This window comes from Phragmites australis, chromosome 21 (genome assembly GCF_958298935.1).
Source record: "Phragmites australis chromosome 21, lpPhrAust1.1, whole genome shotgun sequence".
In the NCBI taxonomy this organism is placed as follows: domain Eukaryota; kingdom Viridiplantae; phylum Streptophyta; class Magnoliopsida; order Poales; family Poaceae; genus Phragmites; species Phragmites australis.
The window spans coordinates 23,497,442-23,511,068 of record NC_084941.1 but is presented as its reverse complement, the minus strand read 5'-3'; the positions used below and the strand labels follow the sequence as shown (position 1 = coordinate 23,511,068).

The window sequence follows — 13,627 nt, the reverse complement described above, 5'->3', positions numbered from 1 at the left end:
CCCTAGTCCACGTTGGAGCTCCACAAAGGATATGCCCCCGGTTGGCACCCGGTCACGTCTCTTGAGCCACCATGTCACAAAAACAAGGTCTCCACCGAATGAGCCACCAAGCCATCAAGGCAAGGTCTCACCACTAGCCTTTCTTCCAGTTCCTCGCTGTTGTGATCACTTCGGAGCTTAAGCCACCAAAGCAAGGGTTTCTGTGACCCCATACACGCTTCTCGTCGCCGGTTCACACCAAGTCGGAGGGTTAACAAGTTTGCCAGCTAGTCACTAAGACTCTAAGGTGTCAGCGTACCAAGAGGTACAAGCTTGGATCACTCCTTGATCCACTCTCTAGGCAACAATCACCTAGCAACACACTCTCTAGGCCTATAAGCTCTAATCACTCTCTAATCTTGTGCTTAATTTCCTTGGATGATCATTTTAAGCATTTTGGTGGCTTGGATGTCTTCTCAGGTGCATATGAACTTCTCTAGACTCCAGCTGCACGCCACCCCCATCAAATGACTGAGTGGAGGGGTATTTATAGCCTCAAACCCGCGCACTAGCCGTTAACCCAACGGCTCTAAAAAGCTATTAACAAAGGATGATTCGGTGAGAACAGTAGTACTAACACTAGATCATCCGATGAGTACACTCTCACAAACTAGCCGTTGAAACTACACTCAAGCCACTGTGAACACCAGACACTACGGTGTAAACTTCTTCTTCATCACCGGACTTTCTGGTGAGTTATCTGAGTCATCCATCTCCTCTGCACAAATTGCTATGGTGAAGCCTCCGGTGTGCATATTTTTATCACCATACTATCCCGTGGGTTGTCTTTGGCCAACCAACCAAATGCAACACTCTTTAGAAATATTACTTCGGTGAGATGGTCTTCAAAGCACCGGACCTTCCGGTGAGGTCATTGCATTCTCCCCTTTTTCAACAATGCTCTGGTGTTTGCCTCCGATGTGTTCAAACCAATCACCGGACTATCTGGTGGGGTCTTCTGCTTCTTCTTCCTCTTTTCACTATTCGTTGTTCGGCGTGTGCACTTCCATAGCATCGGACCATCCGGCGTGGCACTTGTGTCCACTTTGCACACGTATCAATAAGAAATACTCCAGCATTTGGCAAACACTTGGCACTGGACCTTCCGGTGAGGTCAAATGCCTCTGGATACAATGCTCTGGTGTATTCATCTATGTAAACACCGGATCACCCGGTAAGTTCATTTCTCCTGGGACTTTTTCAAATTCAACCAAATTTTGTCCTAGCTTCGATGGCTTATTCATGTATTACATCCATGAGACCTACTAACATCTATTCTTGATAAACATGTTGGTCATATTGATTATGTTATCATTAATCACCAAAATCACAAACATGGTCTAATAGGGCTATTTTCCTTACAATCTCCCCTTTTTGGTGATTGATGACAACACAACCAAAGTAAATGGCGAATAACAAATGATACCAAAAGTAAAAATCATGAATGAGCACAAAGTCTTACCATATTGCTTGGATTCATGTTCTTACCAATTAGTCCCCTTTATTGTGGCTCTCTCTTTCTCCATTTCCACTATCTCTCTTGATCGACCTACGCCAGAGCTTCTCTTTTGTCGACCTAGGCACCTTATGTTGCTTATAGCATCTTCTTCTTCTCTCCCTTTGTCAACTTCGACATTCCTAGACCATCTTTCGTGTTACTACAATCTCCCTTACCTTGTTACTTGTTTCTTGCTTTGGTCATCCAAATTCTCCCCCTTTATCAATAATCTCCAAAAAGTACTATATACACATGTTGAACTCAAAGAGAAAAACATTAGAGCACATGAGAGAGAGCTTCACAAATTATGATCCAATTAAAAGTATATCAATTGAATGGATATCACTAAACATGAATGATATCAATTGTAGGATATGGTACCAATTGTAAGCTATGAAAGCACATTGATCACAATGTATGAAACTCACATAATATAGTCTAAACTCCCCCTATATGTGTGCATACATATGATGAAAATAAAATATATGCATAACTAAATAATATATCAAGATAGGAAGTTTAAGCTATATTATGCATAAAGGTAGCTTAAATGAACAAAGATTTGACAATTATACCAATTGAAGCGTTTGAACATTGCATACCTCTATGGACATATTTATTGCTCCATGAGACTACAAAAGATATCACTAGCAACATATGTTAGTCTCAAAATCACAACCTATAGGATATACTCCCCCTAAATGTGTGCATACAAGTGTTGAATACTTGTGAGATATATGCACCTGTTATTGATAACAATTAGAATTTATTTTATAGATTGGATTATGGCACATAAAAGATATTGATTGTAAAACAAGTGTCATTAAAAAAACCTACAACTAACAATCCATGTAGGTTGCTCATAGATTAGAGAGAAACACAAGCAACCTACCATATGAGATTTATACTAGGCATTGCAATAAATTGAAATAAGCATATGCAATCCTAGATGAGGTAAAAAGAGATAGATCAAATGAAAGGATTTTGCATCTAGCTTCATTACCTCTTTTACCTTTGGATGGGAATTTGGGTATATGATGTTCATGATCTTCATCAATGCACATAATCTTGTACACTTGGCTTCTTTGCTTGAACTTTTACTGCATCTTCTAAGCCAAGTCTCCAAATTCTCATAGCCACTTTGGGGCTTCAAGTCTTCTTTGGAATCCAAACCGATTGGGGCCCCTTCATATTGGTGATGATTTCCTTGGGCACCCAAATGGGGTTGGTTCCACCTTCAATCCTTCTTCCCAATCATGTGTGCAACCACCTTGTTACTTTCCTTCTTCTTAAGCTTGTAGTGGTTGCTCTTTATCTTCTTCTTGTAGTTAGACTTAGTGTAGAGGTTGGAGGTCTTGTTGGAGAGATTCGCCATCTTCCTTTTCTCCTTAGTCTCCTTCTTCACTTGCTTGTATTAGAAGGATTTGTGGCCTTCTTGATGGCATTTGAAGCATGTCACGGTTGACCCCTCCTCAAACTTCTTCACCATGAAAGCACGGTTATCTTGAAGAGATTGGACATGTCTTTTGCTCTTCAATCTCGTCAAGTCCTCCTTGAGCTTCTCCACTTCTTACTTGAGCTCATCATTTTTTTATGCAATGAGTTCATTAGATTATTCTACAACAACATTCTGAACACAAATCTTATTGTAAAGGGGTGAGCTAGATAAAGCATATAAATCATCACAAGAAGTTGAAGCATCTACTTTAGGATTGTAATTAAAAAGAGATGTAGATTGCTTCAAAGGGACATTAGTTTTAGATTCAATGCACTCAAATTTAGCCTTAAGCTCTTAATGCTCCTTGTTCAACAAATTGAATTTGCACAATAATTGTTTATAATTAGAAATAAATGTAGCATGAATGTCAGTAAGTTCATTGAATTTATTAAGCTTTTTAGATTGTTTCTTAAGAGCCCTTTGTTGCTCATTGATCAAATGAAGGAGTTCATCATAGGAAGGAGAATCCTCATCGGATTCATCATCACTTACATTGCTATCCATACTTTTGGCCATAAGGCACTTGTGAGCTGGCTTGCGAGACGACTTGTGTGATGACGACCTTGAGGAAGATCTTTTCTTGGATGGGAGGATGATGAAACTTTCATCTTGAGCTTGATTCTTCATCGTCGCTCACCCATCTTTCTATGCTTGTAAATGCCCTGGCTCTTCCCCTTGTCTCCCTCTTGTTCTTAGTCTTTTTCTTCTCCTTCCTGATATGATCAATTGTTTTGACCAAATCCTTCATGGAGATTGGGTGATCAATCTTGGCATTAATCTTCTTGATGTTCTTCTCCACTTGTGAGATGAACTTGGTGACTTCGGGATCCATCTCTTTATTGCCTGAGGTGCTTTGCTCATCATCTTCATAGCTCTCTTCATCTTCATCATCTTCACTTAAGCTTAACTCTTGCTCTTGTCTCCTCATCCTTGCCTTCATGTGTTGACATTGAGCTTACTTGCTTGTGAGAGCAAAGTTCTTGGTGTCGGATGAGGAAGAAGCTTCCACCCTCATATTCATTGTTATCTCATGAGCGGTGATCTTACCGAGCACTTGACTTGAAGTCATCTTCTTGATGTTATTGTTATTGTAGATGATGGAGACAATCAACTTGTACTTCGGAAGAAGAGCTTGAAGTATTCTTCTCACCATTTGATCATCTTTAATTAGCGTCAAACCTAACTCATTGATCTCATTAACAATAATATTCAAACGATAATACATATCATTAGCAATTTCATGAGGTATTTGCTTGATGCCATTGAGCTTAGTTGCAAGCACATGATATTTCTCATTGCGCATGTCCTTTGTGCCTTCATGTATTTTAATGATATTAGTTCAAATATTATGTGCATTGGTGAAAGAATAAACACGATTAATGCATCAACACATATAGATGATAAAAAGATACTCTTTACCAATGCATCTAATTGCCTCTCCTTATTGGTGATATGGGGTTTTATCCATTCCTCGGTGACTCTCCAAACATTTAAGCCTCTAGCTTGCAAATAACAAGAAATTAGGATTTTTCAACGCAAAAAATTTATGCCATAAAAAAGTGGAGCACTATGGGAATCCATTCTAACTCCGAATGTCACAATTCTAGGATGTTAAGCCTATTAAGAGCATGAGGCTCTGATACCACTTGTAGGGATCAGTGATGTCCTAAGAGAGAGTGAATTAGGACACTTAGAACTATTTCGACTCTAAAAATAACACAAGATAAATCTATATCAGTTTATATATAAATATGCTCTAGGTTTATCTAGTGTGTCTACTCTACCAATCAAAGCGTTTGCAACCTATCTAAGAAGGTAAATTGTAAGTAAGTAAATGCGGAAATGTAAATAAGGTAGAGAGAGCAAACTCAGCACAAGAATTTTTTCCTATGGTACCAATGGCATGAATGCCACCCCTAGTCCACGCTGGAGCTCCACAAAGGATATACTCTCGGTCGGCACCCGGTCAAAGCTCTTGAGCCACTAAGTCATAAAGACAAGACCTCCACCCGGATGAGCCACCAAGCCATCAAGGCAAGGTCTCACCACTAGCCTCTCTTCCGGTTCCTCACCGCCGTGATCACTTCGGAGCTTGAACCACCAAGGCAAGGGTCTCCGCGTCCCCGTACACGCTTCTCGTCATCGCTCCACACCAAGTCAGAGGGTCAACAAGTTTGCCGGCGAGTCACCAAGAGCCTAAGGTGTCGACATACTAAGAGGTACAAGCTTGGATCACTCCTTGATCCACTCTCTAGGCAGCAATCACCAAGCAACACACTCTCTAGGCCTATAAGCACTAATCACTCTCTAATATTGTGCTTAATTACCTTGGATGATCACTTTAAGTATTTTGGTGGCTTGGATGTCTTCTCAGGTGTATATGAACTTCTCTAGACTCCAGTTGCACGCCACCCCATCAAATAACTGAGTGGAGGGGTATTTATAGCCTCAAACCCGCGCAATAACCGTTAACCCAACGGCCTGAAAAGCTGTTACCGGATGATCCGATGAGAACAGTAATACTAACACCGGATCATCCGGTGAGTACACTCTCACAAACTAGCGGTTGGAACCCCACTCAAGCCGCTGTGAACAATGAACACTGCGGTGTAAACTTCTTCTTCATCACCAGACTTTCCAGTGAGTTATCCGAGCCATCCATCTCCTTTGCACAAATTGCTCCGATGAAGCCTCCGGTGTGCACATCTTCATAACCAGACTATCTGGTGGGTTGTCTTTGGCCAACCGACCCAATGCAACACTCTCTGGAAATATTATTCTGGTGTGATGGTCTTCAGAGCACCGGACCTTCCAATGAGGTCATTACATTCTCCCCATTTTCAACAATGCTCTGGTGCTTGCCTCCGGTGTGTTCAAACCAATCACCGGACTATCCGATGGTGTCTTCTGCTTCTTCTTCCCTTTTACAATATTCATTGTCCAGTGTGTGCACTTCCATAGCATCAGACCATCCGGTGTAGCACTTGTGTCCACTTTGCACACGTATCACTAAGAAATACTCCGGTGTTTGGCAAACACTTGGCACCAGACCTTCCAGTGGGGTCAAATGCCTCTTGACACAATGCTCTGGTGTGTTCATCTATGTGAACATCGGACCATCGGATGAGTTCATTTCTCCTAGGACTTTTTCAAATTCAACCAAACTTTATTCCGGCTTCGGTGTCTTCTTCATGTACTGCATCTATGAGACATATAACATATATTCTTGATAAACATGTTAGTCACATTGACTATATTGTCATTAATCAACAAATCACAAATATAGCTTAATAGGGCCATTTTTCTTACAACAGGAGAGGTAGAGGGATACTGATTGGCTCAACTCGATCAACTTTTCACGGGGTGATCTGTGAGAACTATTATGTATATATGTGTGACTTGAATTACTATGAATTAATGAAGGTGCCTTTATTATTAATTTACATTACATATGTCTCATTGTATGCATGTATTGAGTGAGAGAGAGACAGAGAGATCGAGGAGAGAGAGGGAGGACGGAGAGGACGAAGAGGGGGAACAGGGCCAGAGTAAAGGGGGGAAGCACAACACTGCCGGCTGAAACCATCAACAGGCAGTGATACCTAGGGAATCACTGCCAGACGAATCCTTCAGCCGGTAGTGATAACCTTTTTCACTGCCGGTCTACGAAGCCGGTAGTGATAGTCTCCGAATATCACTATCTGCTACCCACTGTCGGCTCTAAAACCGGCAGTGATGGGGGTTTTGAAGCCGAGAGTGATGTACTGTTATGTAGTAGTGATGATGTCAGCCATAGATCTCTGCCATAAGAAAGCCTTTATCTTAGTGACAGTTTAAACTTCTAGAACCGTTTTAAGGATGGTAATCTCTCTTCTTGCCTACTTGTAACATCTTATACTGGGACTAGGGGTGCAGCACGCCATCTTAGAGAAAGTGATTCAGCCAACTTAGTAAGGGCACTGAATGGGGTTGACTACGACCTAGCTGATATCGGTGTGCTGGTACGAGAGGCAAAGTTCATTCTATTTAAGTCATTTTCTCAAGTTTCTACGGTATTGTGTCCTAGAACATGTAATAATGTAGCGCATGAGCTCGCAGGCTATGGTGCTTGGCTGGGCTTGGAGACTTCATTGTTTGAATGAATCCTCCAATGCTAGCTCCAAACTTTGTAAACGTTTTGGTGGAGTTTTTGGTCCGTCTAGGTAACGAATTTTCCTAACCGATAAAAAAAAAGAACATCTTATACCGTGGCTTTGATGAAAGTTGCGATTAGCCATGTGCTTCCATAGTAATTCATCTGGCTCAATCGACAATTTGTGAACTCCACATGTTTCTCAATTTGGAAGCTGTGGAGATAAACTAGTCACTTGATTGCTAAACTCAGGACTTATTTTGGCTAGAAACTTAACGGAATTTAGGACCTTAGTCTTTAATATGATTCCTTTTCCCGCTCAAAAGAAGAAGAAATTTAGGCTGTCGTCAGAACTTATTCTTCTGATAATGTTGTGATTGAGTGCCTGATTTTTTTTTTGAGCGAGGATTTGAGTGTCTGATGGTTCAAGCAAGAGCTCGGACCGGAACCTCGACGACTTGGACTGCGAGTGTGTTTGGGGAGTTTTTTTATATATTTTTTAAAATTAATATTTAAATAAATAGACTTTTGATAAAAAAAATTATAAAAATAAATATCTACCGCCCTCTGATCGAATGATTAGGCTATTACCGCACTCGATAAGCAGTCCGACGCACAGAGCCGGGGCTAACAGCCCTCTGATCGGCGATTACAGCGGTATTGAACAGTGTTTCGTTGAAATCATTGTTCACAGTAATATTTTTTATTCCCATCTTCTTTATACAAAAATGTTGTCTTATGTTGCTTCAAAAATCCTAAAAAGTTTTGTACGTGTTTTATAATTCATGTGCAACCCATTTTAATTAGATTCACCTAAAAAGCATGTGTAGAATTTAAACTAAAATTCTCCAAAAAAAGACTACTTTTATAACTTTTAACAATTGTTAGAGCCTCAAATAAATTTCCAAAAATCTAGGAAATTCACTAATATTCATCTTATGTGATGGACTAATTTCTCAAATTATTTCAAACCCTAGTATATATGGTGAAAAAGTGAGTTCCTTTGTAATGCTCTATTTATATGTATTTCATGTGAATAGAGCATTACAAATGAACTCACTTTTTCACCATATATCTTAGGGTAGAAATAATTTTAAAAATTATTCCATCACATAAGATGAATATTAGTGTATTTTCCCAGATTTTTGGAAATTTATTTAAGGCCCTAACAATTGTGAAATGTTATAAAAGTAGTCTTTTTTTAGAATTTTAGTTTAAATTCTATACATGTTTTTTAGGTGAATTCAATTAAAATAGATTGCACATGAATTATGAAATACGTACAAAATATTTTAGAATTTTTGGAGAAATATAAGACCATAGTTTATATAAAGAAGATGTGAGGGAAAAATGTTACTGAACGAAACACTGTTCAAAGAGTCTATTTATTTAAATATTAATATTAGAAAATATAAAAAACTCGTGTTTGGGCCTGGGCTGCAGCAATTTCACGTCTACCAGACTACCACGCAGCCCGTGGCAATCGAGGATCCTATGTGTCGGGCGCCCGATACAGACTTATGTGTCGAACAGCCTGGAGATTCGTGCGAGTGGGAACAGATGATCTCGATCAGTGCGAAGCAGGTGCAAGGTGCGTAGAGCGGGTCGGAGGTGGGACAGGTGTCCATCTCTGGATGGGTGATGTGGGCGGGAAATTCCTTTGAATTTGAAACTTTAAACTCACTTTTCTCTTAAACTATAGCTCCATTTGTTTTAATCCGTTTGAACCTTTGTGCTGATCATAATTAATGCAACCAAATGAGATCCAATATGGATATATTTTTCTTATTTTTTAAAAATATTACAACATTTTGAGTGTACTAGGTCGACATTTCAAATATACTATTTTAAAATGTTGAGCCAGTGTATTCAAAATGTTGATTTCGATTTTGGAAAGAGTTGAGTCAAGTCTTGGAAAATGTTGAAAAGAATATGAATGTCTTGAGTCAAGTTTTTGAAAATGCTAAATGTGTATATTGAAATTGTTGAGTTATGTCTCAACGGTTGATTTAGTTGTTTTGTATTGGTGAAAGGAACAAAATAATAAACGCAATAAATTAAGAGTCACAAGAATTGCATGAAAAAAATAAATGGGCTGATATTTTCTCACGTGGTGGGCTATGTTTGGGCCTCGTGGCCCGCTTGGTGTGTTTGGTTACCTACATGTTGTCTCGTATAGTTGCAACGTATATTCTGGATAAGGGAAATCAGGTTAAGGGGAGCTGTATTTTATAAACGAAGAGTGTTTGGTTGGTTGAATCTACAGATGCAGGATGAATTTAAGTTTGTGTTTAGTAGGCTGAATCTGAGACTGCATGAAGGAGTTCGCTGTTGCTGACGAGTGGACCCAGCTCTACAGCACTGCATCCGGCGAGCCTGGATGAGAGCTATGATCGATTTCAGCGCACGGGCGGATGCAGCGTCGGACCGTATTCGCGCATGAGCGGATGCAGCCTCGGTCTGCTCGTCACGACATCCAAACATTCGTCTTCGTCCACATATACGCACGAGGCGGGCTTGCAAGAGCAGAGCAGGCCACCGTCACGGCAACCAAACACGCCCTTAGTGGACCCCATGGGTCTCTATCATCCTGAACCCGTTGGATCTATATCCGTATCGCTCAATAGGATGATATATTTTTTAAAAAATATTTAAGATTATATGTCTATTTTAAAAATAATAAAGTCTTTCTTATCTTCGCTCGTTGAACGGATGAGAGGAAAATCTCATCCATTAATTGTCCTTGGGTTCGTCGCTCTATATGGTAGGTATATTTTATTATTTTTTAAATAGATGTATAATCTTAAAAGTTTTGAATATATATATATATATATATAAATTCCCTGTATCGATGATCAGTTTCACGCACCCAGACGAACCCAAGAATAGATCTAGGCGAGAACGGACGCGCCGCCGAAGGTGACGAGACCGGGGAGATGGCCCCTGGCGCTAGGAGCGGCCGGCCGAGCAGCCGCGCGAGGAACAAGTGGAAGAAGCGTCTGGCTGCGTGGCCGGTGGGATCCGTCTTCTCCAAGGTCGGGGGGTTCGCCGCTCTTCACACGCTTCTTCGTCTGAGAAAGGAGCGGTGCCGCAAGCTCGGCGGAGGTACTGCTGGCTTGGTTGACGCGACCGCGACGGCGCAGGTCGACAAGCCATGTGGCGGAGGTGCGTATATCGATTCAATGCTCTTGCGACGTCTTCAGATTCAATGCTCGCTCTTTCTCTCTTTTTTTTTTTTGGAACCGATGGTAGTATGGTACTGATGAGATGTTAACACTTGAACAAAAAAGTAAATAAAAAAGGATGAAAATTGTCCAAGGATTCGATGTCTCTCCTTGCAACTCTGTGTACTAGTGCCTCGTGGGCGATGTAGTAGTAGTGATAATTACGCAATTGCTGCAAGAATTGTAGGTGATCTAAGTTTTTTCTCTTGTTTCCTTTTGCTCTCTAGTTGACAGTAGAATTTCTATCCAATTTTACCATGCCTTATGGCGTTCAACAAAACTTTGATTATAAACGAAACCTATTGTATCCGACACATGTAAATCTTGTTAACACTTTGACTTTTTCTAATCTTACTGCAATTTTGAAGTTCATAATTAACTGGCAAATCTCAGAAAGCATGTACTGTCACAGGGCTGATCGTCGGGTCCTCCCGCCACTAAATCTTTTTTGTTTGGTTTAGTTAGTTGCAATTTGATCGATCTGTTCAGTTGCTTTCTGCACGTATTACACAGGCCTAGGCCCTAGTGTAGCATCCAAAAGAAGCGAGTCTCCCCCCCCCCCCCTCGAAGGATCACTCACGCATATATACTTGTACCTTTTTGGACAATCAATGCAGTTTTTGGTGGAAGGTTTACATTATGATGAATTATGTAGTAAGTAAAATCAAATGTCTCAATGGATTTTAACAAGGGGCCCCTTGTTGCCGTTCTTGTTTATCATATTACGATGGGCTGCTTGTGATGATCAAGAAAAATACCTTGATAAAATGTTTAGTGCCTAATTTGGTGGGGACTGAATCTCAGTTTCACAATGTTCAAATGAGTTGTGCGCGTCCAAGATTATGAAGCGCGGCTCTGAATCTTAAGAGGCCGTCTCATATATTTGAAGTGATGGCTAGAGTGAAAAGTAATTGTCAAAAAAGAAGAATTGAAAACAGATTTAGTCTTTCTATGTAAATCTATTATGGCCTTGGTTAGGCCAGACTATAAATTAGTTCTGACTTTTTTTAGTTTGTACTTTTCCTTGTCAAAATGAGATTATTTCTTGATCCAGAAGAAAGGAGTATTTTATGGAAGTAAGAAGAAACACTTCCTATATTATGCATAACACTTTGCAATTGTCTATAAAATACATCAAGTTGTATTTAGTACATCAAGTTATGTTAGCTTCTTATATACTGGGTGAATGATGAAGTCCCCTGCAATTGCACTTTAGTGTACATAAGTCAATTTTGTGTTTGTTCTCCTTGTCACATTCAGTTGGAAAGGAGAAACCGGCTTTCAAGGTGGTATAGTTGTACGGATCGATTGGGTGGGTTTAATACTACTGAGAAACTGGAAGTAGGATATGTGAAAAGAACTTTTTTGGAAATGCATTAAAGTTCTGAATCTTAGCATGCCAGTATTTTCATAACCTTTTGTTATCTTTGAGTTCATAGAAAAGGGTGTACCCAGTGCTGAAAGCTCCCACACAAGGTGGGGTTTGGGGAAGGGAATTTCTAGGCAACCTTACCCTTGCTTATTTTGCAAGGAGGCTGATTCGATCCCAGGACCTCCAGGCCACAAGTGGAGAGACTCTACCACTGCACCTGTACTGACCTCTAACATGCTTGTTGTGCTTATTTCATTTTCAGGCATGCTAGTTTACTCAAGAAACAGTCAACCAACAGAGGACAAGGAGGTTAAGAAGCAAGATCCATGGGAATGTATGTATGGACTTGCTAGTCATAATATCTTGTTTTGTGATACTATGATGATTGATAAATTAATTACCCTATGCAATTCTTTCTATCTAATAATATGCTACTGTCTGTGCTTACTTAAGGGGCGCAAATGAAATTTGAGACGGGTGCCACTCGAAATTCTTGGAGCGATCCGGATGCTAAGTTTTGCTGCATCTGTGGTGACGAGGAGGACCAGCATGTGGAGCTGATGTGCCCTTACAACTATCTATCTCCTGCTGCATATGTCCCCTGTAGAGCACGGTTTGTCGTTTGGAATAATGAAATAATCCGTTACAAGTGTTGGAAACAGAAAAGTGCCTCCAGACAAGATGGAATTATCTCCAGGCGTCGCAAGTTTTTGCGTTGCTTCATCCGTGTGAATAACTTACCGGAGTGTTGTCTGCCAGAGCAATTTGTCAGGCTTTTCACAGAATTTGGACCGCTGTGGATGTATCATGTGGCAATGCGTAGTTCTGAAATCTGTGGGGGATTTGGCTACGTGGTCTTCAAGCACCATGAGCATGCAAAGGAGGCTATCGAAAAGCTTAACTGCTATAATGTCAATGGACGTAAACTCCGAGTTGACTGGGCTTATCCTAGTGCTTGACTGAATCATGCTTTTTTTCTTTTGATTGGCAGTGGTTTATTTTGTTGCAAGTCTCTTCTGCAAATGAAGATTCTGTCACTTGTTTAGTCCATCTACCCTACTTATATGTACAAAGGATCCAATATTTACAATGCTAAAAAGAAACTGTACAATACTACTAGTTTTGTTTGCTATCTTTTTTAGATTACTGTGAAGTTTTGCATAACTGCTTTCATATTGGATTTATTATTAGTAACTATAGTTGTTCTTGAAGCCTGTAATATATGTACTGTGCTGTGCTGTGCTGACTGCTGATATCTCTGTCCTCTGCATTTTAATGGACAAATTCATGCACCAATCAAGGAGCAAAATCCAAGAGAAGGAATGTTTTGTGTATATCTACATTGAATCTTTGTCAAATTTCATGTCCAAATTCAATGGGTACAATGAGTAAATGGAGCAAAGAATTTAAAGTTTACAGGCAACAGGGAATTTGACCCCTGTTCTGGGGGCGTTGGGAATCGGTTTTCTAGGTTTCATTGATTCAGCATGTCTCTAGTCTAGAGATTTTTTAATAAGAACTATCGTATTTACCTAATAAAAAATGAAAGAAACTAAATCTGCCATTTCTTTTTGCACATAATCTGCCAAATTTGTCTAGATCGGCCTCTGCATAATAGCTTCCAAAACTTACCAAACAAGGGTCGGCATGTAGTATTTACCAAAAGAACGACTATTTGTGCAGGGAGTGAAAAGAGGGAGCGAATTGAAGTCCCTTTTTATTATTATCTTCCCTTTGTGGTAACCTAAGGACAAGTACTTCAGCGTCTCATGAAATACTATTTGTGGTAACCTAAGGACAAGTACTTCAGCATCTCATGCAATACCACATAGTATTTCAGATGATGTGGAGAAGAGAGGTATGT

At 40.1% G+C, this 13,627-nt stretch overlaps 1 protein-coding gene across 1 annotated transcript; it reads left to right on the top strand.

Moving 5' to 3' along the window:
* Positions 1–10,020: 10,020 nt before the first annotated feature.
* LOC133904032 (uncharacterized) lies at positions 10,021–12,978 on the top strand. Its single transcript, XM_062345515.1, has 3 exons — positions 10,021–10,332; positions 12,026–12,097; positions 12,217–12,978. Exons 1-3 carry the CDS (start codon positions 10,104–10,106, stop codon positions 12,720–12,722), a joined length of 807 nt encoding a protein of 268 aa, XP_062201499.1. The 5' UTR covers positions 10,021–10,103; the 3' UTR covers positions 12,723–12,978.
* Positions 12,979–13,627: the final 649 nt, after the last annotated feature.